General features: G+C 42.2%; 1 protein-coding gene across 13 annotated transcripts in view; it reads left to right on the plus strand.

Moving 5' to 3' along the window:
- LOC110524202 (epidermal growth factor receptor substrate 15-like 1) overlaps positions 1-25,336 on the plus strand; it is a 38,303-nt gene extending 12,967 nt beyond the window's left edge. For 4 of the 13 annotated variants that reach the window (XM_021603627.2, XM_021603631.2, XM_021603634.2 and 1 more), the window contains 9 exons: positions 699-804; positions 1,210-1,266; positions 1,891-2,048; positions 2,160-2,232; positions 5,342-5,496; positions 5,712-5,805; positions 11,107-11,127; positions 19,030-19,238; positions 21,628-25,336. In XM_021603627.2, coding sequence (XP_021459302.2) covers positions 699-804; positions 1,210-1,266; positions 1,891-2,048; positions 2,160-2,232; positions 5,342-5,496; positions 5,712-5,805; positions 11,107-11,127; positions 19,030-19,238; positions 21,628-21,774 — 1,020 coding nt within the window. In that variant the 3' untranslated portion in view covers positions 21,775-25,336. Of the gene's footprint in view, positions 1-698; positions 805-1,209; positions 1,267-1,890; positions 2,049-2,159; positions 2,233-5,341; positions 5,497-5,711; positions 5,806-11,106; positions 11,128-19,029 lie in introns of all 13 variants that reach the window. The other 9 variants (XM_036977985.1, XM_036977991.1, XM_021603642.2 and 6 more) reach the window with 7 other exon arrangements.
- The last annotated feature ends 1,752 nt before the right edge of the window (positions 25,337-27,088 follow it).

A 27,088-nucleotide genomic window follows, 5' to 3' on the forward strand; every position in this document is an offset into this window, starting at 1 on the left:
GCTTATTCTTGGCCCTAATTCTGGGCGGCGTTGGATGTCATGGCGGAGTGAACACAGGGATCACGGTCAGGCCTCTTATTGAAACGAGGAGAAGTCCTGCTAATGAAACATAACAAGTTAGCGTTTTCATAGCCAGGGCTCGCCTGGCACGTGAAGGCAGGTTTTCGAGAGAAACCAGAGACCCTGAAGAATGTGGGGCCTAACAGATGGTTGTTTCCTACCGACTCTGGGGGCTTTTTCATTGGGACCAGCTGAGTGCAGTGGGGCGCAGCAGACACAGAATGGGCAAATTGCAGAAGAATGAAAATTCCCTTTGTGTTATTAAAGTGAAACTCAAGCCCCGGGCGCTCTCTGGTCTGGTCAAGTCTGGAAGCAGCAACAGTGGAGGCTTTTCTTCAGGCTCACATTCCTCTCTCGTCGAGGTCTCTGTTAGTGTTGTTGAACTCACATTCCTCCACTTGAACCTGAGTGGGCCCTTATTGAAATATGAAGTATTTTGATTTGATAGCTGTCGTGTTTGACAGCTCGGCAAGACTTATCGGCCGACTGAATAAACAATGGAGTCGACGTGCGTTGGTTTGTCTCCTTAATGCCTGTCTGAGGGGAAAATGGTTGGAGATGGTGGCACAGTTGTAAGTGTAAATAAACCAAGGCTCTCCAGATCCAAACAGACAGAAATGTTATTCTCCCATTCTCAGGAGGACCCATTTAAGGTGAAGACATCTGGGTTCTGTAGCGTCCCTCAGGAGATGCACACAGACCCCTTCCACTCCGAAGACCCCTTCAAGACAGACCCGTTCAAAGGTGCCGATTCTCCTCTCCCTCTCCTCTCACTCTCTCCCTTTCCTCTCCTTCTCTTTCAACGACCTCTGCAATCGCTCATCTCTCCCCGTTATCCCTCCGTCCTCTCCTCAGATAGTCCTGCTTGAGTTTCCTCTCCTCCTCACTCAAATGTTCCCACAGGGCTCTCATCCTCCCTATCCCGACATGATTTGTAGTTTCACCAGAAGCAATATGGACTCCTCTGCAGCTTGGCTAAGACGTTGTTTTTGCAGTTCTGCCTTTGTTTTCCTTAAGTGTGCTCTATAATTTGTTTTTTATCCTTCTGTGTTTAGATTCCCCCTTCCAACGTTTTAGCTGTTGTCCTCTGTGCCATAGCCTCTGATTGTCTTCTCCCCCTCATCCCTCATCTCAACTCCTCTCCTGTAGGTGATCCCTTCCAAAACGACCCTTTTGCAAAGCAGCCATCACTACCAGCCCCTGCAGGTATTTATTTATTCATAACCAGAAAGAGCCATACACAATTAAACAAATACATGGACTTCCATACAATGCCATCCTCCTGTTAAGTTGATGACATTCTGGAACTTTGAAAAAACAGGGTCCAACCGGGCTTGCTTCAACGTCCCACTTCTCACTCTTTGTAATATGCGACATCCATTCCATAGAAAATATTTGCCGGCTGTTGAATGTTTATCTTAATGGTGATTGAGTTCTTGCATTTGTCTGGCGTAATGGAGAATGCCTACGTTCTCAATGTTGACAATAGCAAAGCCACGGACAGTTGGAACACCCAGCATTTTTAAAACTGATTAAAAGAATATGCATCATTTCCTAACAGTTTCCTTACCAACAATAAATGGAACTGTCATAAGGGGAATGAACATTGAACATAGTGACTAACTGGGTGATATGATTCCTACTGAAGAGGTTAACCAAATTGGACTCGCATTATCTCAGCTACTACATGGCTTACGGTCCGGATGCTCCAGTTCACAGTGAACCTAATTCACATCGCGTCCCTATGTGAAGGATAGGGTACCGTCAGACTAGCCTATGTGAAGGGAAGGTCAAGTCTGATCCACAGCCTGCTACACTGAGCTGTCCTAGATCTCTCTCACCACCCAGACCCCTTTGGGGGGGACCCATTCAAAGAGACGGACCCCTTCAAAGCTACGTCGGAAGACTTCTTCAGGAAGACCACCGTCAAGGCAGACCCCTTCAGCACCCCCGACCCCTTCAGTAAAAGTGCCACGCTCCCCACCAAGGTACTGTGGCACTTTCTGACCCTTGGAATGTGTTTGTATATATTTATATTAAACTCAGTTTATATATGGGTGAATATGTATGTAACTGTTTCTTTCTGTTTGTTCTTGAAGACAAGTCACTTTACAACCAGCGCAGACCCTTTCATATCCATTAGCCCAAAACCCACCAGAGGCCCAGGACCAGGTACTTGCTCAAATGTCTTTCTCCTATTCTACCCCCCCCCATCTCCCTTTTCTCAGGCATGACTTGTAAAAGTCTGATTTTTGTATTCAGAGAGAAGGGCTTGTTTCAGTTGCACAATGCATTAGTTTACTTTCACACCTTTTTGCCCAAGCCTGCTGTTTTGACTATATCGGCCTATAGGCCTGTGGGCTGGTGAGCAGGTGTCAAATAGCTGTGAAAAGAGTTCCCATGTTTAACATCCATTTTCAATCATTGAATCCTTGTTTTTCTCACATTTTTAGTGTAGACCTCAGTAAAAAAAATATCCCATAATGCCAGGAAGTGTGATGGTTAACAAATCAGTTTTCAAAGACATCAATGCCTCAGATAGAATTTGTATGGATAAGATGGGTCAAATAATGACCCTAAACGGTTTTAAGATTGGGAAACAGTTGAGGTTCTTGTGTGATGTTATATATATATATTTTTTTTTACGAAGGTTCCCATTCTAAGCAGCACATGGATCACTTAAAATTCACTTGAAACAGCCCCAGTAAAAACAGGAGATGCATTGTGGCTTGGGCCCAGAGGATGGCTTGTGGCTTCTGAAATAGCCTAGAGAGGCCTTGGACAAGGCAATCTTTAACTGTGTAAGTTAGTAAGTACTGTAGCTTAGAGAGGCCTTGGACAGGGCAATCTGCAACTGTGTAAGGGTGGAAATACTGTAGCCTAGAGAGGCCTTGGACAGGGAAATCTGCGACTGTAAGTGTGTACGTCCCACTCTCAATCAACTCTTCATTTCTACCGGGTTGCACAAGAAAGTCCTCTCTTTATTTTCCCTAGGAAATTGCTGTAGTCCATATAAACACATTACGCCATGCAGTGTTGAAGTCCCATAGCCATGCTAGAACACTGTGGCAGTTGGATGTTTGGGCTCCCGAGTGGCGCAGCGGTCTAAGGCACTGCATCTCAGTGCAAGAGGTGTCACTACAGTCCCTGGTTCGATTCCAGGCTGTATCACATCCAGATGTGATTGGGAGTCCCATAGGGCAGCGCACAATTGGCCCAGCGTTGGCCGGGGTAGAATTTGTTCTTAACTGACTTGCCTAGTTAAATAAAGTTTACAGTGCCTTGCGAAAGTATTCGGCCCCCTTGAACTTTGCGACCTTTTGCCACATTTCAGGCTTCAAACATAAAGATATAAAACTGTATTTTTTTGTGAAGAATCAACAACAAGTGGGACACAATCATGAAGTGGAACGACATTTATTGGATATTTCAAACTTTTTTAACAAATCAAAAACTGAAAAATTGGGCGTGCAAAATTATTCAGCCCCTTTACTTTCAGTGCAGCAAACTCTCTCCAGAAGTTCAGTGAGGATCTCTGAATGATCCAATGTTGACCTAAATGACTAATGATGATAAATACAATCCACCTGTGTGTAATCAAGTCTCCGTATAAATGCACCTGCACTGTGATAGTCTCAGAGGTCCGTTAAAAGCGCAGAGAGCATCATGAAGAACAAGGAACACACCAGGCAGGTCCGAGATACTGTTGTGAAGAAGTTTAAAGCCGGATTTGGATACAAAAAGATTTCCCAAGCTTTAAACATCCCAAGGAGCACTGTGCAAGCGATAATATTGAAATGGAAGGAGTATCAGACCACTGCAAATCTACCAAGACCTGGCCGTCCCTCTAAACTTTCAGCTCATACAAGGAGAAGACTGATCCGAGATGCAGCCAAGAGGCCCATGATCACTCTGGATGAACTGCAGAGATCTACAGCTGAGGTGGGAGACTCTGTCCATAGGACAACAATCAGTTGTATATTGCACAAATCTGGCCTTTATGGAAGAGTGGCAAGAAGAAAGCCATTTCTTAAAGATATCCTTAAAAAGTGTCGTTTAAAGTTTGCCACAAGCCACATGTGAGACACACCAAACATGTGGAAGAAGGTGCTCTGGTCAGATGAAACCAAAATTGAACTTTTTGGCAACAATGCAAAACGTTATGTTTGGTGTAAAAGCAACACAGCTCATCACCCTGAACACACCATCCCCACTGTCAAACATGGTGGTGGCAGCATCATGGTTTGGGCCTGCTTTTCTTCAGCAGGGACAGGGAAGATGGTTAAAATTGATGGGAAGATGGATGGAGCCAAATATAGGACCATTCTGGAAGAAAACCTGATGGAGTCTGCAAAAGACCTGAGACTGGGACGGAGATTTGTCTTCCAACAAGACAATGATCCAAAACATAAAGCAAAATCTACAATGGAATGGTTCAAAAATAAACATATCCAGGTGTTAGAATGGCCAAGTCAAAGTCCAGACCTGAATCCAATCGAGAATCTGTGGAAAGAACTGAAAACTGCTGTTCACAAATGCTCTCCATCCAACCTCACTGAGCTCGAGCTGTTTTGCAAGGAGGAATGGGAAAAAATGTCAGTCTCTCTATGTGCAAAACTGATAGAGACATACCCCAAGCGACTTACAGCTGTAATCGCAGCAAAAGGTGGCGCTACAAAGTATTAACTTAAGGGGGCTGAATAATTTTGCACGCCCAATTTTTCAGTTTTTGATTTGTTAAAAAAGTTTGAAATATCCAATAAATGTCGTTCCACTTCATGATTGTGTCCCACTTGTTGTTGATTCTTCACAAAAAAATACAGTTTTATATCTTTATGTTTGAAGCCTGAAATGTGGCAAAAGGTCGCAAAGTTCAAGGGGGCCGGATACTTTCGCAAGGCACTGTAAATGTAAAAACAATGTACATGTAAAAATGTTGTAGGATCAGGTTTTCATGTTAGTTTGCTTATTACAATTATGAGCTGAGCGAAAAGGTGTCATGCCAACTACTTCAAATTCTCACTTTCTTTCACCCATTTTGTCTAGCCTATTTTCAAGCTTCTCCTTTTTCTTGACTGAAACTGTACAGGGTTTATATACACTCAGGAGTCAAACAGTGAAACCTTGATGCAACAGTGTGCGCAACAGTGTGCCAACCAGCAATGACTCTGGAAGCACAGCTCATATCAGTCATGTATCATGGAGAATCCTTTTGAAAATGTGTGTATTTGTTCTCGATAACCTACACATCCTTGAATGTTTCATGTTGACATTTTCTCAGATCTCTTTGGCACGCTCGACCCCTTTGGAAGCAGTACTGCCTTTGGAAGCAGTAACAGCTCATTTGGCAGTAACAGTGGGTTCGCAGACTTCAGCCAAATGTCAAAGGTCAGAGACCCGATGGAAGGAAGAGGAGGCTTTCCAGAATACCAGCAGGTACTTCTACCAAGGACTATGAACTGTATAGCATATATTTGTTCATTTCCTACCCAGGGGTGCACAAAGAACCGTTTGTGTATTTTTACTAATTTCCTGATTCACCGTCTTCAATGCACATACATCAGTCTTGTTATGAGTTGGCACTTGACAGTTGTGAAATGTCTGTCTGTCTCTCCCTCTCTCTCCCGCCGTCCTTTCCTCCCCATCTCCAGTCTGGGTTCGTAGATGACCCCTTCAGTAGGAAGCAGGACGGCCCAGCTCTGCCGCCCAAAAAGAGCATTCCACCCAGACCCAAACCACCCAGTGGTGAGTAAGGCCTGAGGGAAAACAGGGAGAAGTGGAGGGGGGGAGTAAGTGGGAGAATAGAGATGGAGAGTGATTGTACAAGAAAGAGAGAGAGAGAGACGAAGAGAATTGTTGTGCCACAGAGAGACAGAGAACGAGAAACAGAGAGAGGTAAAGGGGACATTTTTTTTTTATGAGGGGGAGGTAGTGGGTTAACCAAGGACATATAATGCCACCAACCTAGGTTTCACTATGAATAATACAACGCCCTGCACCACTGGGTGATTCAGCTACCACTTTCACTGTGCCATGTCATCATATAGATTAATTTACTATTTTACATGAATTATTGTAGCAGCATTACTCTTTGCAATATAGGTCCATTTCATTTTACAGATGTAGGATTTTAATTTGAGCCAGTTTGCTACAGCAGAATAATAATCCTGCAGCAACAAAAAATATATATTATGTGAATTATAATGAAAGGGAATGGAAACACTAGGCTTAAGAACACCCGCTAACTGTAACTCGCCATATTGGCATTGTTGCATCATCGGTGGGAGATTTTTAGAATTTCTGAATTTACTGAGATGAATACCTCTGCATACATTAATGAGCATACTTTGCAGGTTTCAAACCATATACATGTATGAAAACATGGTACATATTTTGAAAGATAAGAAACGGCCCTTTCAAATGATATCTCATTCAATAGAACCACATCAATCAATCAAATCGTAATCAGTCAAGAAAAAACACCTGTGAAGATGTGTATTATAAATGTGTTTTTTTGTCACGTGTACGCTAAGAATCGGGAAGCAAGTTTAGGGAGTAAATTTAATAAAAAATAAACATGTAACAAAACAAGAAACACGAGTAGTGTACAGACATGAAACATATAAACAGAAACAGAGTCAATAACGCCTGAGGAAAGAACCAAGGAGAGTGACAGATACAGGGGAGGTAATCAGGAAGGTGATGGAGTCCAGGTGAGTGTCATGAGGCACAGGTGTACGTAATGATGGTGGCAGGTGTGCGTAATGATGAGACAGCTGGCGACGTTGAGCGCCGGAGTAGGGGGGGGTGGGTGTAAACGTAACATTTTTCTCAAACAACTGCCATTTACACAACTTCCTAATGAAGATAGAGAAAAACTTAGAGCATATTGAGTTTTCCTTATTTTATAAGGATTGATCCTCTGAGATCAGAATAGTAAAACCTTTTACTGTGAATGAGTTACAGCCATTTTAGTCACCGGAAGTATTTTTCTAGAATCCTATGGAATGTTCTGTGATCGGACACGTTCTCATCTGGATAGTACATTAAACACATATATGCACTAAAACATATTACAAATACCATTTAGTCTTACATTTGTTAAGGAAAGACACGGAGAAGTTATATAATATCAATACATCTATAATTTTATTGAAAGAATAAGGTTAGGATAATACATTGTCTCATTCAAGCCTGAAAAAGGTGCAAGTTACATCATACTCTCACATTCCACTAGGCCTATAGCCTAATACACAAAGAGTCAGGACGGGAACAAATTAAAAGCATGCAAGGAAGGGGAAATGACCAGTGACACTCTGATCTACTTGGTGAGGACTAAGAGACCCATTACTAGTACTTACAGTTGAAGTCAGAAGTTTACATACACCTTAGCCAAATACATTTAAACTCTGTTTAAACTCAATTCCTTACATTTAATCCTAGTAAAAATTCCCTGTCTTAGGTCAGTTAGGATCACCACTTTATTTTAAGAATGTGAAATGTCAGAATAATAGTAGAGAGAATGATTTATTTCAGCTTTTATTTCTTTCATCACATTCCCAGTAGGTCAGAAGTTTACAACACTCAATTAGTATTTGGTAGCATTGCCTTTAAATTGTTTAACTTGGATCAAATGTTTCGGGTAGCCTTCCACAAGCTTCCCACAATAAGTTGGATGAATTTTGGCCCATTCTTCCTGACAGAGCTGGTGTAACTGAGTCAGGTTTGTGTAGGCCTCCTTGCTCACACACGCCTTTTCAGTTCTGCCAACAAATATTCCATAGGATTGAGGCCAGGGCTTTGTGATGGCAACTCCAATACCTTGACCTTGTTGTCCTTAAGCCATTTTGCCACAACTTTGGAAGTATGCTTGGGGTCATTGTTCATTTGGAAGACCCATTTGCGACCAAGCTTTAACTCCCTGACTGATGTCTTGAGATGTTGCTTCAATATATCCACATAATTGTCCTTCCTTGTGATGCCATCTATTTTGTGATGTGCACCAGTCCCTCCTGCTGCAAAGCACCTCCACAACATGATGCTGCCACTCCCGTGCTTCACGGTTAGGATGGTGTTCTTCGGCTTGCAAGCCACCCCCTTTTTACTCCATACATAACAATGGTCATTATGGCCAAACAGTTATATTTTTGTTTCATCAGATCAGAGGACATTTCTCCAAAAAGTATGATCTTTGTCCCCATGTGCAGTTGCGAACCATAGTCTGGCTCTTTTATGGCGGTTTTGGAGCAGTGGCTTCTTCCTTGCTGAGCGGCCTTTCAGGTTATGTCGATATAGGACTCGTTTTACTGTGGATATAGATAATTTTCCTCCAGAATCTTCACAAGGTCCTTTTCTGTTGTTCTGGGATTGATTTGCACTTTTCGCACCAAAGTACGTTCATCTCTAGGAGACAGAACGGGTCTCCTTCCTGAGCGGTATGACGGCTGTGTGGTCCCATGGTGTTTATACTTGCATACTATTGTTTGTACAGATGAAAGTGGTACCTTCAGGCATTTGGAAATTGCTCCCAAGGATGAACCAGACTTGTGGAGATCTACAGAAAAATGGAGGTCTTGGCTGATTTCTTTTGATTTTCCCATGATGTCAAGCAAAGAGGCACTGAGTTTTAAGGAAAACCTTGAAATACATCCACAGGTACACACCTCCAATTGACTCAAATGATGTCAATTAGCCTATCAGAAGCTTCTAAAGCCATGACATATTTTTCTGTAATTTTCCAAGCTGTTTAAAGGCACAGTCAAGTTAATGTATGTAAACGTCTGACCCACTGGAATTGTGATACTGTGAATTATAAGTGAAATCTGTCTGTAAACCATTTTTGGACAAATCCACCGTCGCTGGACCAGACAGGACTGGCAAAAAGTGCTCTTCACTGACTAGTCGCGGTTTTGTCTCACCAGGGGTGATGGTCGGATTCGCGTTTATCGTCGAAGGAATGAGCTTTACACCGAGGCCTGTACTCTGGAGCGGGATCGATTTGAAGGTGGAGGGTCCGTCATGGTCTGGGGTGGTGTGTCACAGCATCATCGGACCGAGCTTGTCGTCATTGCAGGCAATCTCCTCCCTCATGTGGTACCCTTCCTGCAGCCTCATCCTGACATGACCCTCCAGCATGACAATGCCACCAGCCATACTGCTCGTCCTGTGTGGGATTTCCTGCAAGACAGGAATTTCAGTTTTCTGCCATGGCCAGCGAAGAGCCCAGACCTCAATCCAATTGAGCACGTTTGGGACCTGTTGGGTCTGAGGGTTAGGGCCATTCCCCTCAGAAATGTCCGGGAATTTGCAGGTGCCTTGGTGGAAGTGTGGGGTAACATCTCACAGCAAGAACTGGCAAATCTGGTGCAGTCCACGAGGAGGAGATGCACTGCAGTACTTAATGCAGCTGGTGGCCACACCAGATACTGACTGTTACTTTTGATTTTGTCTCCCCCTTTGTTCAGGGACACATTATTCAATTTCTGTTAGTCACATGTCTGTGGAACTCGTTCAGTTTATGTCTCAGTTGTTGAATCTTGTTATGTTCATACAAATATTTACACATGTTAAGTTTGTTGGAAATAAACGCAGTTGACAATGAGAGGACACTTCTGTTTTTTGCTGAGTTTATGTGTCATGTGAGGATGATGGTGTGATTTCCCCGCAGCCGTGTTTGCAGCCACCGTGGTGGCAGCTATTGACTGCCTGGTGCACAGGTGACAATCTTCTCAAAAAGGTCTGAGCACTGACAGTCCACCACAGTGTCCTGCAGACAGAGACAGAGAGGGAGAGTATTTAAAATATCTAATTTATAGGCCTATTAGTACATAACAGTAATACATAATTGACAGTTACCTTCCAGTCAAAAAGCTTGGTTGAGAGGCAGCAGCATCACATGGTGGCTCCAACTTCCTCTGGCTCCTCCATTTCAATGTCATCCTCTTTGTCCTTGTCTTCCCCAAGTAGCGATGAACCTTCTGCAAATAAAAAAGGGTGTCATGACTGCAAGGGAATTGTACAAGTTACCAATCAGCTTGCAAGGTGACAACGTTACATTTTATTATCCAAAGGTTTCCACTCACATTTGAGAAAATGTCAAATAACTGAAATAATATTATAATGTATGCCTGTAAGTAGCAATGAACCTGGATAATTTACCAAGCCCACTACCAGTCTGAGCTTTCAAAAGTTATTAAAGCTAGCTATGGGGTTAGGCTTCAGGCTTAGGTACATTCATTCTTGCAATCAACAGCCAGAAGGCTTTCAATTTTTAGCTATCACAGATATAAAGACTCATAATATATCAAAGATACCTAGCTATGTAGTTAGCTAGCTAGCTAATAATTACTGTAGCTACCTAGCTATATGGGGATCCTAGCTCCTGCAGCAGCCCTCTCTTCTGCCTGGCTGGCTAGCTAATTCTAATCCCTAGCCAGTTTGTTTTAGCTAGGTCTAGCTCATACCAAATGATAAATGCTATTCTAAATCAAGTAGGCTAGCTAGTTACCTTGCCTCGTTTTGGCCTCCCAGTGGCAGCATTCACTTTCAGTCTCCATGACAAAAAACTCAATTTGCTCACTTCTAGTAACAGTCGTTACTATGGCAATTCAAGATGGAGCTACCCATACCTCTAATAAACATTGTTCAGATCAAATGACTTTAAAATAGAGATGTTTCTATGTTACAAGCATGTTTGCGATTAGTGGATTGAATACATCACTTTGCTCAGCTTAACTTCCAGAAGTGTTTCCATTCCTCTTTAATTGACATTTTTGTAGGGGTTGATACATTTTCCGTTAGGACAAATCAAGTCTGAAATTTCTAAGTGGGAATTACAAACGTTAGAATCATTTTTATAACTCAAATACACTACACGTTTGTATTTCCTGTTGTGCAGGAAAATTCTCAGCAACAAATGAGTGATCAAATTATGATCCGACATCTGTGTTATAGAATTGTAATGGTTTACTATCCCTTTGTCTTTCCCCCTCTGTGGTCTTTGTCACCTCACTGTAAGTGTTCCCCTCTTTTGTTTTGTTCTTCTAGTAAAACACACAGAAGAACGTTGTGAGTATGGATGGCATGGCTTATCATCACATACAGTGCATTCGGAAAGTTTTCAGGCCCCTTGACTTTTTCCACATTTGTTTCATTACAGCCTTATTCTAAAACGGATGAAATTGTTTTTTCCCCTCATCAGTCTACACTAGAGGTCGACCGATTATGATTTTTCAACGCCGATACCGATTATTGGAGTACAAAAAAATCAGACACCGATTAATCGGCCGATTCTTTTAAATAATAATAATTTTGTAATAATGACAATTACAACAATACTGAAGGAACACTTTTCTATTACCTTAATATAATACATCAATGAAATCAATTTAGCCTCAAATAAATAATGAAACATGTTCAATTTGGTTTAAATAATGCAAAAGCAAAGTGTTGGAGAAGAAAGTAAAAGTGCAATATGTGCCATGTAAAAAGGCTAACGTTTAAGTTCCTTGCTCAGAACATGAGAACATATGAAAGCTGGTGGTTCCTTTTAACATGAGTCTTCAATATTCCCAAGTAAGACGTTTTAGGTTGTAGTTATTATAGGAATTATAGGACTATTTCTCTCCATACCACTTGTATTTCATATACAGTGCCTTGCGAAAGTATTTGGCCCCCTTGAACTTTGCGACCTTTTGCCACATTTCAGGCTTCAAACATAAAGATATAAAACTGTATTTTTTTTGTGAAGAATCAACAACAAGTGGGACACAATCATGAAGTGGAACGACATTTATTGGATATTTCAAACTTTTTTAACAAATCCAAAACTGAAAAATTGGGCGTGCAAAATTATTCAGCCCCCTTAAGTTAATACTTTGTAGCGCCACCTTTTGCTGCGATTACAGCTGTAAGTCGCTTGGGGTATGTCTCTATCAGTTTTGCACATCGAGAGACTGACATTTTTTCCCATTCCTCCTTGCAAAACAGCTCGAGCTCAGTGAGGTTGGATGGAGAGCATTTGTGAACAGCAGTTTTCAGTTCTTTCCACAGATTCTCGATTGGATTCAGGTCTGGACTTTGACTTGGCCATTCTAACACCTGGATATGTTTATTTTTGAACCATTCCATTGTAGATTTTGCTTTATGTTTTGGATCATTGTCTTGTTGGAAGACAAATCTCCGTCCCAGTCTCAGGTCTTTTGCAGACTCCATCAGGTTTTCTTCCAGAATGGTCCTGTATTTGGCTCCATCCATCTTCCCATCAATTTTAACCATCTTCCCTGTCCCTGCTGAAGAAAAGCAGGCCCAAACCATGATGCTGCCACCACCATGTTTGACAGTGGGGATGGTGTGTTCAGGGTGATGAGCTGTGTTGCTTTTACGCCAAACATAACGTTTTGCATTGTTGCCAAAAAGTTAAATTTTGGTTTCATCTGACCAGAGCACCTTCTTCCACATGTTTGGTGTGTCTCCCAGGTGGCTTGTGGCAAACTTTAAACAACACTTTTTATGGATATCTTTAAGAAATGTCTTTCTTCTTGCCACTCTTCCATAAAGGCCAGATTTGTGCAATATACGACTGATTGTTGTCCTATGGACAGAGTCTCCCACCTCAGCTGTAGATCTCTGCAGTTCATCCAGAGTGATCATGGGCCTCTTGGCTGCATCTCTGATCAGTCTTCTCCTTGTATGAGCTGAAAGTTTAGAGGGACGGCCAGGTCTTGGTAGATTTGCAGTGGTCTGATACTCCTTCCATTTCAATATTATCGCTTGCACAGTGCTCCTTGGGATGTTTAAAGCTTGGGAAATCTTTTTGTATCCAAATCCGGCTTTAAACTTCTTCACAACAGTATCTCGGACCTGCCTGGTGTGTTCCTTGTTCTTCATGATGCTCTGCGATTTTAACCGACCTCTGAGACTATCACAGTGCAGGTGCATTTATACGGAGACTTGATTACACACAGGTGGATTGTATTTATCATCATTAGTTATTTAGGTCAACATTGGATCATTCAGTGATCCTCACTGAACTTCTGGAGAGAGTTTGCTGCACTGAAAGTAAAGGGGCTGAATAATTTTGCACGCCCAATTTTTCAGTTTTTGATTTGTTAAAAAAGTTTGAAATATCCAATAAATGTCGTTCCACTTCATGATTGTGTCCCACTTGTTGTTGATTCTTCACAAAAAAATACAGTTTTATATCTTTATGTTTGAAGCCTGAAATGTGGCAAAAGGTCGCAAAGTTCAAGGGGGCAAAATACTTTCGCATGGCACTGTACCTTTGACAATTGGATGTTCTTATAGGCACTTTAGTATTGCCAGTGTAACAGTATAGCTTCCGTCCCTCTCCTCGCCCCTACCTGGGCTTGAACCAGGAACACATCGACAACAGCCACCCTCGAAGCATCGTTACCCATCGCTCCACAAAAGCCGCGGCCCTTGCAGAGCAAGGGGAACAACTACTCCAAGTCTCAGAGCGAGTGACGTCACCGATTGAAACGCTATTAGCGTGCACCCCGCTAACTAGCTAGCCATTTCACATCGGTTACACCAGCCTAATTTCGGGAGTTGATAGGCTTGAAGTCATAAACAGCTCAATGCTTGAAGCATTGCGAAGAGCTGCTGGCAAATTCACTAAAGTGCTGTTTGAATGAATGCTTACGAGCCTGCTACTGCCTACCATCGCTCAGTCAGACTGCTCTATCAAATATCAAATCATAGACTTAATTATAACATAATAACACACAGAAATACGAGCCTTTGGTCATTGATATGGTCGAATCCGGAAACTATCATTTCGAAAACATTAACGTTTATTCTTTCAGTGAAATACGGAACCGTTCCGTATTTTATCTAATGGGTGGCATCCCTAAGTCTAAATATTGCTGTTAGATTGTACAACCTTCAATGTTATGTAATAATTATGTACAATTTTGGCAAATTAATTACGGCCTTTGTTAGGAATAAATGGACTTCACATAGTTCGCAACGAGCCAGGCGGCCCAAACTGCTGCATATACCCTGACTGCTTGCACGGAACGCAAGAGAAGTGACACAATTTCCCTAATTATAAGAAATTCATGTAAACAGGCAATATATATGCAGGTTTAAAAATATATACTTGTGTATTGATTTTAAAGATAGGCATTGATGTTTATGGTTAGGTTTGGTGCAACGACAGTGCTAAATCAGCACCCGTTTGGCGAAGTAGGCTGTGATTCGATGAGAAATTAACAGGCACCGCATCGATTATATGCAACACAGAACACGCTAGATAATATCAACCATGTGTAGTTAACTAGTGATTATGTTAAGATTGATTGTTTTTTATAAGATAAGTTTAATGCTAGCTAGCAACTTACCTTGGCTTCTTGCTGCCCTCGCGTAACAGGTAGTCAGCCTGCCATGCAGGCTCCTCGTGTAGTGCAATGTGTAGTGCAAAGACAGGTGGTTAGAGTGTTACACTAGTAACCGAAAGGTTGCAAAAACAAATCCCCAAGCTGACAAGGTAAAAATCTGTCGTTCTGCCCCTGAACAAGGCAGTTAACTTCTTGGCGCACCCATCCCGTTAGCGGAATCATTTTTGTCAACATCCGCTGAATTGCAGAGCGCCAAATTCAAATTAAATTACTAACAATATTACATTTTCATGAAATCACAAGTGCAATATAGCAAATTACAGCTAAGCTTGTTGTTAAACCACCTGGCGTGTCAGATTTCAAAAAAGCTTTACGGTGAAAGCAAACCAAGCTTTTTCAATAAGAGACAGAGAGAAAATGTCTGCTCCAAGCTGTTGGTGCATGCAAAACTCTGCTGGCACCCAGCCATCCACTGATGCGATGTGATCGTTCTCGCTCATTTTTCAGAATATAAAGCTGAAACTATGTCTAAAGACTGTTCACACCATGTAGAAGCAATAGGGAAAGGAATCTGGTTGATATCCCTTTAAATGGAGGGAAGGCATGCAATGGAACAGGGAGGTTTCAAAATAAGAGGCACTTCCTAGTTGGATTTTCCTCATGTTTTCGCCTGCAATATCAGTTCTGTTATACTCACAGACAATATTTTGACAGTTTTGGAAACTTTAAAGTGTTTTCTATCATAATCTGACAATTATATGCATATTCTAGCCTCTGGGCCTGAGAAATAGGCAGTTTCATTTGGGTACGTTTTTCATCCAAACATCTAAATACTGCCCCCTACACTCAACAGGTTAACCCACCGTTCCTAGGCCTTCATTGGAAATAAGAATGTGTTCGTAACTGACTTGCTTAGTTAAATAAAGGTGTACAAAAAAAATGGTGTCCAAAAATACAGATTTCCGATTGTTATGAAAACTTGAAATCGGCCCTAATTAATCAGCCATTCCGATTAACTGGTCGACCTCTAGTCTAAACACAGTACCCCATAATGACAATGCAAAAACAAGTATATGACATTTACATAAGTATTCAGACCCTTTACTCAGTACTTTGTTGAAGCACCTTTGGCAGCGATTATAGCCTTGAGTCTTCTTGGGCATAACGCCACAAGCTTGGTGCACCTGTTATTGGGGAGTTAATCCCATTCTTCTCTGCAGATCCTCTCAAACTCTGTCAGGTTGGATGGGGAGCGTCGCTGCACAGCTATTTTCAGGTCTCTCCAGAGATGTTCGATCGGGTTCAAGTCCGGGCTCTGGCTGGCCCACTCAAGGACATTCCGAGACTATGTCCCGAAGCTACTCCCGTGTGGTCTTGGCTGTGTGCTTAGGGTCGTTGTCCTGTTGGAAGGTGAACCTTCGCCCCAGTCCGAGGTCCTGTGCGCTCTGGATCAGGTTTTCCTCAATGATCTCTCTGTACTTTCTGCTCCGTTCATCTTTCCCTCAATCCTGACTAGTCTCCCAGTCCCTGCCGCTAAAAAACATCCCATCTTGGTTTCATCAGACCAGAGAATCTTGCTTTGCATGGTCTGAGAGTCCTTCAGGTGCTTTTTGGCAAACTCCAAGCGGGCTGTCATGTGCCTGTTACTGTGGAGTGGCTTCCGCCTGGCCGCTCTACCATGAAGGCCTGATTGGTGGAGTGCTGCGGAGATGGTTGTCCTTCTGGAAGGTTCTCCCATCTCCACACAGAAACTCTGGAGCTCTGTCAGAGTGACCATCGGGTTCTTGGGCGGCCAGCTCTAGGAAGAGTCTTGGTGGTTCCAAACTTCTTCCATTTAAGAATGATGGAGGCTACTGTGTTCTTGGGGACCTTCAATGCTGCAGAAGGTTTTTGGTACCCTTCCCCAGATCTGTGCCTCGACACAATCCTGTGTCGGAGCTCTACGGCAATTCCTTCGACTTCATTGCTTGGTTTTTGCGCTGACATGCACTGTCAACTGTGGGACCCTATATAGACAGACAGTTGTGTGCCTTTCCAAATCATGTTCAATAAATTGAATTTACCACAGGTGGACTCCAATCAAGTTTTAGAAACATCTCAAGGATGATTAATGGAAACAGGATACACCTGAGCTGAATTTCAAGTCTCATAGCAAAGGGTCTGAATAATTATGTAAATAAGGTATTTCAGTTTTTTATTTGTAATACATTTGCAAACATTTCTAAAAACCTGTTGTTGCCATGTCATTATGGGTTATTGTGTCTAGATTGATGACGAAAACGTTGTATTTAATCCATTTTATAATAAGGCTGTAACGTAACAAAATGTGGAAAAAGGTGTCTGAATACTGTATCTTCTGACTGTTAGAACATAGTTCACTAGAAGCTGTTGTAAGGGACCTGTATAATCTTTGAAGCCTCAACTCAGCTGGTGTTGCCTTCTTACCTCTGCATGATAAAAGGAGAATATGCTCGTCATAGATCAAACAGCAATGCTCGCTGCAGCTCAGAAACATTGTTTTTGACTGGCCTGAAAACCCCTTTTTTTTTCTCCACCGTGAGTTCTACTAGGTTGTAAACAGGAAAAGCACTTCATGGGTACAGATACGTTCATCATCTCTGCCAAGCAAGTGTCCTTTTCATTCTCCTTTTGAAGTTTGAATCAACAGAACAGTTTTGCAGTTGCCTATGCGGTAACTCTGCTCCACATAGAAGCGACTCAATGTGCTTTTTATCCATAAAGTTACTGAGTGAAAGTCTTATTTCACCATTTAAACCTCACAAAGGAAGTTGAATGGGCCACGCTAATCAAGATTTCACCACCTATTATTATTAAAGGTGCCCTGCTTTATGGTTAAACCATGTATGCAATATGCAGTGTAATTTCACTGTAGCCTAGGTACACTGTACACATTATAGCATAGTAGTCACAACTTTGATCCATTAGATTTAAAAAAAAAAAATAATAGTAATGAATTGTCGCTAATCATCCCCTATCTGTAAAATCCTTGCCTGAGATTAGTGTTAGATGAGTAGAACTGTATGACTGTTGCTTGAGAGCTCAACCCTGATGCCAGGTTGCAGTGAGAACACAGAGCAACATGCCCCAGGAATACACAGATGATCTGTGGTTGGCCATGCTGACACCAGATCGGCCGACGTTCTCAGCTCCACCCTTCCCCACTTCCTCTGTTTCCACTGTGTGCACACACTCGGGTGAGCAGTGTGGCTTCTCTGGCAACCTCTTGCCCGACTCTGGTCACACTCTGTGCCCTGGCCAATGCCATATCTAAACTGCTTTCACACCTGGGTTTATGTATCCAAATTAGAGGGGTTGAGCAGAATTTGCAACAAGTGAAAGGTCACGACATAGAATGATAGTTTGATGTAGATATCTCTCGTTTTTCTAGGTAGTTTCTGAAATGATTACATAGCAATACTTTAAAATTGTGCTGTGAGATACAGTCTCATGAATAGGACATACGATATATGCTGTGAGAATAATATAATAAACGTTATTTGTGGGGCTCTGAGATGTGCCTTGTGCATCACATTGATAGACAGCATTGATAATGTGCTGGTATTTTGGAGCAGGGTGGAGCTGACGGTTTGTGGTGAAGAGTATGTGCCATTTACTGAAAGAGAGAAACTGATTGCCTGGCTATTCAGTGGGCCTGTGAACTGCTAACCTTGGCAGGCCTGGTATAAATAACAGCTCGATTGACAACGTGGTTAACACCTTCAGAAGCAACAACAACCAGTAAGTACTACATTCCCACGGCCCACAGACTCTGCCAGCAATTTCTACAGAGAATCTCTACAGAGAAACAGCTTGGAAACATCTCTACCATGTTAACATGGGCTTATTTTAGAGTAGTCACGGTTCAGTTAAATCATTTATGTATTTAAGCGATGTGGAAATTAAGATAGAGAATACAGTGAGTTGGCATAACTAAGGCCAGGAGTTTTTGCTGACAAACAGGTATAACTCTGGGCCATAGTTAGTTGTTCTTGGGCAGGTCATGTGGTCATTAAAAACTCCTGGCCCTAGGCATGTAGCATCTAGGCCTGACAAAAACTCTAAAATCACCCACTGAGGAGAGATCTGATGAACTTGTGAACTGAATCCTGTGTTGGTTAAGTGGGCATGAACTCTACCCATCTGCTCACCATAAAACCCAACATAAAAGAGAAAATAGCTCTCGCCATTTTTTTGATATGGACTTTATGCAGTATATTGACCCATGTCATTAAATGCGTGTTTAATTCATACCATGCTGGCATGTTGTTTCAGCACAATTTTGTATCTGCATTGTTTGTGTGCTCTCTATTTTGTTTAAGTTGAGCTGCGTGTGGTTTTGGTGCACCACCAGTGTAGCTGAAACTGCTGTGGTTTTCAAAGCTTTTCATAATAGAATGCTCTATTTCTCGTGAGACGAGAATTGGAGGAGTGGGGGGGGGGGGGGGGGGGGGGGGGGGGGGGGGGGGGGGGGGGGGGAAGGCTGTTGCGAGCAAACGTCACCTAATAATTGTAGTTGACTTCATAACCACACACACTGTGGTCTCTTCTGCAGGGGAAATGACTGTCCTTACTGTCTTAATGTCCTTAGGTAAAAGCACCCCTGTCAACATGCCTGGAGGAGCGGGCGACTCGACCAAGCCCTGCGACCCCTTCCAGCCGTTTGGCAGTGACGGCATCGACCCCTTTCAGAGTAAAAAAGGGGTCGGAGACCCGTTTAGTGGCAAAGATCCTTTTGCTCCATCTGCCTCAAGTAAAGCCTCTAAAGACTGTTCCTTGGGTTTTGCAGACTTCAGTTCTGTAAGTTGAGCTCAGTGATACTCTGTCTCTGTCCAGACCAGTCTTTATATACCTAGCCAATACCTCTGCTTAAGTTCCCACAATGTTAACTGAAGGATCTAGAGCGGAGGCCCTGGCTGTTTATCAACTCATCTTTCTGTGTCCTGGCCTCCCTTCACTGTGCAGACATCTATGTTAATCAATGACCGACCATCACTCCACACAAAGACCAGAGCCAGGCATCTTCCCACTCAGACCCATGGCAAATTAACCACCATGTAGGCTAACTGTTGACTATGGCATAATCACTAGCAATAACTGCCGTTCATGATCATCTGATCATCACTTTAATTAATTGTGTGATCCAACCCTACCTCATATCTAAGAGGATGACTGAACTCCCACACATTTTTGCCGTCTAGCTGTTTTCTGAGTGTAAGCCTGTCAAAGGTTCCACAAGACTCACTTATCTATACTGTGCTATGATTTTGGTTGAGGGGGGTTCTCAACCTATGCTTTGTAGTTGGTTGCACACCACCTACAATGCATTCGGTATTGTGCAGTAAAGTGCAGAGCTGCATTGCAGAAGTGGTCCCCGGTGCTCGTGCAGGAAAGGGTGTCGGCCCTTTTTGTGGTTTAATGTGTACGCCGCGATTGGAACATAAAAAAAAATCTATATCTATATTTTGCCATGTGGTTTGTTGTTGTGTAGAATGCTAGAGGCTTCCCAAAACAAGCACAAACGAGAAGTATTATTTCCATCACCTCTTTAGCAGTCCAATAAGTGGATTCTGGCCGTGTGAAGTATTATTCAACTAGCCAGTCGGCGCTTTAAGGTTAGGGTTGAATAATCCAGCCAGTGCGGTGCTATGGCCTGGGCTGTCTGTCTAAACCAACCAATGGGTGTCTCACACAGTGTAGCCATAATCCAGGATTTATTCAGGATCTTCTTATCTGAATATTGACCTTTTCCATCTCAGCTCCCGGCATCAGCATTCAATCAGTCAGTCACTCAGTCTGTGCGTACCCAAGGCCAGGCTAGGCCGTAAAGGGGAGCCCATCCTGTGTGGTTTAGTGACTGACAGCTCCAAGCCACTGGTCTGGCTGTGGGATCTGTTGACACGGGAAGCAGTAGTATCACTACTCAGCTCTCAGTCCTGAGTTCTTACCCCTCAGGTCTATGTTATGTTTCAGTCATGTATGTCCTACTAGTGTTTAGATACAGTATTAGTGTGTATCAGTGTTTTGTCTTTTCTTTAGGCTTAGTTTGCTCAATCTGTTTAGTGTTGGTCTGTCGCATGACATCGGTAGCATAGATCCTGCTTTACCATCTCTGACTTGTACCAAACTACTCCCAAAGTTGCCAAATCTATTTTAACAGAGTCAACTGCCCATACTTTATTTAAACTAAAGAGGTATTATGTTCCACATTGAAGATATTATCTAGACAAATACCAGATGAACTTGGACCCTGAATTGAATTATAAATATTTCAAGGAAACAAATATAGCTATTAAATGCCTCAATGGACTCTGTTCCATATTTATTTTGGTCAGCATGATTCCAAGAATTGAATGGCCTCATTTGACCCTGACATTTGAATCAGATCTAAGGATGGCAAAGCAGTATCTTAGAATGTGTGTGCGTTCTGATATGCATGGGAGAGTTCCTAGCTATACTTGACTTAGGTTAGATCTCATACTATCACTTTAACAGAGAATCAAAAATGGTCATTTCTGTCCTTCCCATTTTCTCCCTACATGTCGTCTTTGCATGTTGTTCAAATATGCTTTTAGTTGCTCATTCATTTTCATTTGGGAAACGAACTGAAACGGTCCTCCATGTCGCCTTCTCATAGTTAGTTGATGCTGTTTCGTAATGTGCTCGGTGTAAAATGGATGGTGTGATACACGATTAGTGAATTGTTTGTTTGGTGTTTTGTAATTCATTTTTCTCTCGCAGGGCCAGAAAAAGTTAAGGTAAGAATGTTTAATAACGCTGTCAAATTGAAAAGTGCTTTGTTTTTGTGTTTCGCTCACGTACTTTAGGCTCGGAGCACAACCACTCAGGTTTAACAATAAGAAGCACCTTTCCTTCAACAGCAGAACATACATACATTGAACATTAACGTACCGATAGGGATAGGGTCAGTTCGATTGTCTGTGTAGTGGGTATATTTTGTGTGTGTGTTGATGCTTTTGTGTATGTACATGATTTAGTTATAATAGTAAATTACAGTCATCTATGTCCTCTTACGGTAGCCAGGCAGAAAGGGAAGTTTACTCTTAATGTACAGGATAAGGTTCATTGAAATCTAATACTCTGACAAAACACCTCCTAATGTGTGTTTTGGACATGGTGTGACGGATGAATCCTTTATTAAATGCCTCTTCTCCTCTTCTCTCTGTAGTTTGGAAATGAGGCCCAGCAACTGGAGTGGGCGAAGCGAGAGAGTGAGCGAGCGGAGCGGGAGCGGCTGAAGAGGCTCCGGCAGCAGGAGCAAGAGGACTTAGAGCTGGCCATCGCTCTCAGCAAGGCCGAGATGTCCCACGGGTGACCTGGACTGGACACACGCAGACACACATACATAGAGATATGCACAAATAGACAAACGCACACATAGACTCTTACTAGCGTTACTAGTTCAGACACTCACACACACACACGCATGACACATTCGTATACAACTCACAAACCGTACCCCACACACTGTGAAGGACACATAGCTGGCCATTTCCCTCAAGGCCGATGTGCCCAAGACATGACCGCTTCCTCAACCACACACACAGACATACGCATGCAGACACAGACCACCGCTACAACACACATATACAAACTCCACCTGATACGCACACACAGATACACACACCTCGCCACACATTCCCCAGACCGACAAACTCTCAAAGCAAAACAATAGCAAAACAGAACTTTTGGGGTCGGCCTGGACCCTATGTGGAAACAGAACTGGATGTTACTTTACGGTGGGAGGTTGGAGTGGAGGGTGGGAACCAGCAATCACAATCTCTCTTACTGTTTTTAATTGATAGGTGTGGAGGGGAACGGATGATGGCCCATGATTTGTGAAGGAGGTGATGCGCTGTTTAAATGCACTATAGAGGCTGGCTTAACATGTAAAGATGAGCAGAATATGTGTCTTTCTGGTGAGGGAGCATGGATCCCCTCACTTGACCGACTAGAGCTCTGGCAGATGTGAAGAAGGGAATAGCTAAAGGTTATGGCGGGATGCTTTTGAAGATCGAGACATTATTTTAGTATTGGTTTATTATGTGAATGTGGTGAGCCATGGGAGGAGTGCTGGAGGCTTCAAGTGTTGTGTGAGAGAGAGGTCTGCTTGGACCAGAACAAATTGTACAGATATATTTTCTTTCTCGCCGAGTGTGAGATAGTAGATGCATTGTTTTTTTTACAATATTTCAGTGCTTCTTCAGCGAACATAGGGAGAAGGAATGGATGCTTAGTTGTGCCTCTTCTGACAGTTTAAGTAAGTTCAAAAGGCTGTGATTTACACCAAACAACCACAAAAAAAGACTAGATGAGGGAAATTCTTTCAAGTTTTACTATGTTTTATTATAGAGGGTTTAATTGCAGATTTGTACGATTTTTATTTAATTTAATTATGTGGTAAGTGTTATTTTATTATTTGATGTAGTATTTGTTAAAGGACTGAAACAATATTGTTAATTACAAGTTGTAAGAACTGCAAAAATGGATAAACCTGCAAGCACACGCTGCAGAGAGGTCAAAGAAAGTAAGGAATGGCCTGTGGTTTTCTTCAGGCTAACCATCAATGATATGCAAATTCATTAGGTCACGTAAGTTTCACAGCTATAACGTGAATATTCAACGGTTTGCGGTACAGTGTGTCATAGTTTGTTACAACTTTTATTTTATTTTAGCCGCATTGTCTTTTACTTGATTTTCTTGCTGATGGTACTGCCTAGCACATTAAACCTGTGGTTCTAACTTCACTTTCAAACTCAAAGGGCAATTCCACCACTTTTCAATCTCATTTTCATTATCAACAGCGCAATACCAGTGTTTACATGTGTAAAAACGGCACTACAGATTAAATAAGTCACGATGAACTTCGCAGGGTAGTGAAAGTGCACGCCGCGGTGATCTTGATGCTCCTTTCCAATAAATATCGAGGGTCTTATTCTGGTGACATGATGATCGATGCTTGTCTGCCGTTTGACAAGTAAAAATATTCTCGCTGTTGTCCAAAATAATGTCATCATGTCAACTAGCCTACCCACACTGTATCTGCGAGCTGTTGGCTAGAGCTCTCGTGCCAAGACCAGAGTGGGAAAATGTGCTATTGAACGCAACAGTTTTTGTGACAAAACTATCGGACGAGTTGAAAATGCGATGGAAACACATTCAACTTTAGATTTTTATTCAGTACACTTAAAACGAAAAATGACATTTAATGTGCATTGCGTACTGACTTTTGTCCACAACAAGTCCGTTTGGTGGAAACACACCCCTAGTGGGAAAATACGCATATTTTCATTATGCAGATTTTTGAGTATTCGCATTAAAATCGGTCGCCAATTGGATGGAAACCTAACTACAGAGAAGCATTTTTTAGGACCTTTCTTCTTATCTTTTTAACCACAGATCATAGAAGCGCGTCCTTTTCACATATGTAGACAATGGTATGGCGCTGGTCATAATGAATATGAGGTTGAAAAGTGGCAGAATTGCCCTTTTAGCTTTGAATTGAACTGAATAGAGATGTTGATAAAAGTAGCTCATATGAAAATGACAGTTGCACTCATTTCCCCTTTGTTTTATGTTCTCCTGTTGCATTGAACTATATGTGTCCTACTGTACATGTGTCCATTACCTTTAATAAGCTTCCATGTAATGCCATTGTTGTCCCCTACTATTGGAGTAGTCTGAGTGAAAAGACCTATCCTGAGCCATATGTTGTGAAAATGTATTATTAAAGCTACGTTCTCCTTTGGGTTGGGGAAGGACATGATTTAAGTTACAATTCTGCGGTATGGACCATTAACACTGCCACTAGGTTGAAATTGCAATCATCTCTCCCTGATATTTATTTGTTTATGTTTACATATCAAACTTCTTTGCTGTCGTGGTTACAACAGTGTAATAATATTCTATGAGAAGAACCTGTTCTGGTACAGATCTGACCTTTAATCGGGCTGCTGTTTATAGCTGAGGTAACCTGTGGTCGTCTGCATGCAGCCCTGTGGTGTTTTAATCACAGGTCAGACGCCCGAAGCTTGGAATGCCAACACTCCCGCCCTTACCCAGAATGCTCTGTGTCAGAACCCCTGTAATGTGTCCTCGGGTTAGGGGAAATCCACAGTGAGTGTGCTTGGTTGGCCGTAGACCAGGCCACAGCTCTCTCTGTTCATTGGTCACTTCATGCCGCTTTTTATACCTTAAACATCCATCCATCCTTTCTTACTCCATTCTTTGAAGTTATCATTGATCTGTCACTATTGGATTGGTGAAAGAAAGGGTTCCATGATGTATCTCAATCACCCATCTAATCATGTCAGATTAGGGAGGCAGGATGGAAGGATGCATTTTGAGAGTATTGAAACAGGGCCCAAGTGTTCTCTCATCCACTACCTAGTGTTCTCTACGTACTTACCACTCATGCTGTATTTTGTCTTTGATACCACCATTGTGCAATAGATGTTATTTTTTATTTTCTCGTTGTTCGGGTGTTCGAGTTTGATCATGTGTATAGGGATACATGCAGAGAGGCCTGTATATCTATTGTACAAGCCAAACAGATTGTAGAGGGCTTTTCTTTTGGTTTTCTGGTTTTCTGACAACTGATCTGACTTCTAGCTTGGTGCATTCCATTTCCATTTGGCCTGCCTTTGACTGTCCCTCCTATAGATGAAAATAAGAAATAATCCAGCTGTCTTTCTGCATTGTATAAGATGTACACAAACTGTATATTATGTCCGTTATATTTGTTTCATGAGAAGTGGAAAAATGTGTGTAACTTGAAACAGGATATATGCAAAAATACAAACGCTTGGATTTATTTGAAATGCTAATCCCCTGTACATGGTCATTGTTTACTAGAATAAACATTTCAGTTAAATTGATAGGTCTCGGGTTTGTGTTTTTTTTCTTTTAATTCCATTGATTTGGCTTTTGTACTTATATTAGGACATCACATTTAATTTCACATGTTTTATAGATTATATCATATGATTCGTAGTCTTAATACAAATGCACAAACCCCTGTCTGTCTAGGCTGTGTTTAAAATCTCCTTTGTGTTCATTTGAACCGGTATACATAGCATACAGGCAGTTGAAATTGTGTTTTTACTTTAGTATGAATCTTAAGGATTCCATCAGTGCCGCAAGTGTAGTGATTCCTATGTTGTTGAATCTTTGTTGGTCCATGGTGTGTAATGAGGAGCAAAGAGATGCTGCACTCGACACATTTATGAAATTGCTTATTCCAGTTACTTATAAAACATACAACCATTAAGAAAATGACTGTAAAAACGGTTAAATCCCTGTGGATTGATGAGGAATTTAAAAATTGTATGGTTGAGAGGGATGAGGCAATAGGAATGCTGCACAACCGATTGGCAAACGTATTGTAAATTGAGAATTCATGTGACTAAACTGAATAAAAAGAAGAAGAAACTACACTATGAAACAAAGGTAAATGACATAAAGAATAATAGTAAAAAGCTTTGTAGCATCTTAAATTACATTTTGGTAAAAAAGGCAAACTCAGGTCCATCACTCATTGAATCAGATGGCTCATTCATCACAAGACCAACTGATATTGCCAACTACTACTATGATTTTTTCATTGGTAAGACTAGCAAACTTAAGCATGACATGCCAGCAACAAACGCCGACACTACACATCCAAGTTTCTGACCAAATTATGAAAGACAAGCATTGTCATTTCGAATTCCGTAAAGTGAGTGTGGAAGAGGTGAACAATTTATTGTTGTCTATCAACAATGACAAGCCACCGGGGTCTGACAACTTGGATGGAAAATGAATGAGGATAATATCAGTGTCACAGCTTTCTTCCTGGGAAGGAGAGGCGGACCAAAACGCAGCGTGGTTATAGTTCATGGTTCTTTAATAAGAAAACTCAAACATGAACAAACTACAAAACAATAAACGTGAAAACCGTAACAGTCCTAACTGGTGCATAAAACACAAAGACAGGAAACAATCACCCACAAAATACCCAAAGAATATGGCTGCCTAAATATGGTTCCCAATCAGAGACAACAATAAACACCTGCCTCTGATTGAGAACCAATCTAGGCAACCATAGACTTACTTAGACACCTAAACTGAACACAACCCCATAAATCTACAAAAAACCCTAGACAAGACAAAACACATAAATCACCCATATCACACCCTGGCCTAACCAAAATAATAAAGAAAACTAAGATAACTAAGGCCAGGGCGTGACAGTACCCCCCCCCCCCCCCCCCCCCCAAAGGTGCGGACTCCTGGCCGCACACCTAAACCCATAGGGGAGGGTTTGGGTGGGCATCTGTCCACGGTGGCGGCTCTGGCGCGGGACGTGGACCCCACTGCACCATAGTCTTAGTCCGCTTTTTTAGCGTCCTTTGAGTGGCGACCCTCGCCGCCGACCTTGGCCTAGTAACCCTAACAAAGGGCCCACCTGGACTGAGGGGTGCCTCATTACTGAGGAAGCTCAGGACCGAGGGGTAGCTCAGGACTGAGGGGTAACTCAGGACTAAGAGGTAGCTCAGGCAGGTTGACGGCTCTGGCAGATCCTGGCTGAATGGCGGCTCTGGCGGATCCTGGCTGACCGGCGGCTCTGGCGGATCCCGGCTGACCGGCGG

This window comes from Oncorhynchus mykiss, chromosome 5 (genome assembly GCF_013265735.2).
Source record: "Oncorhynchus mykiss isolate Arlee chromosome 5, USDA_OmykA_1.1, whole genome shotgun sequence".
NCBI classification, from domain to species: Eukaryota; Metazoa; Chordata; class Actinopteri; order Salmoniformes; family Salmonidae; genus Oncorhynchus; species Oncorhynchus mykiss.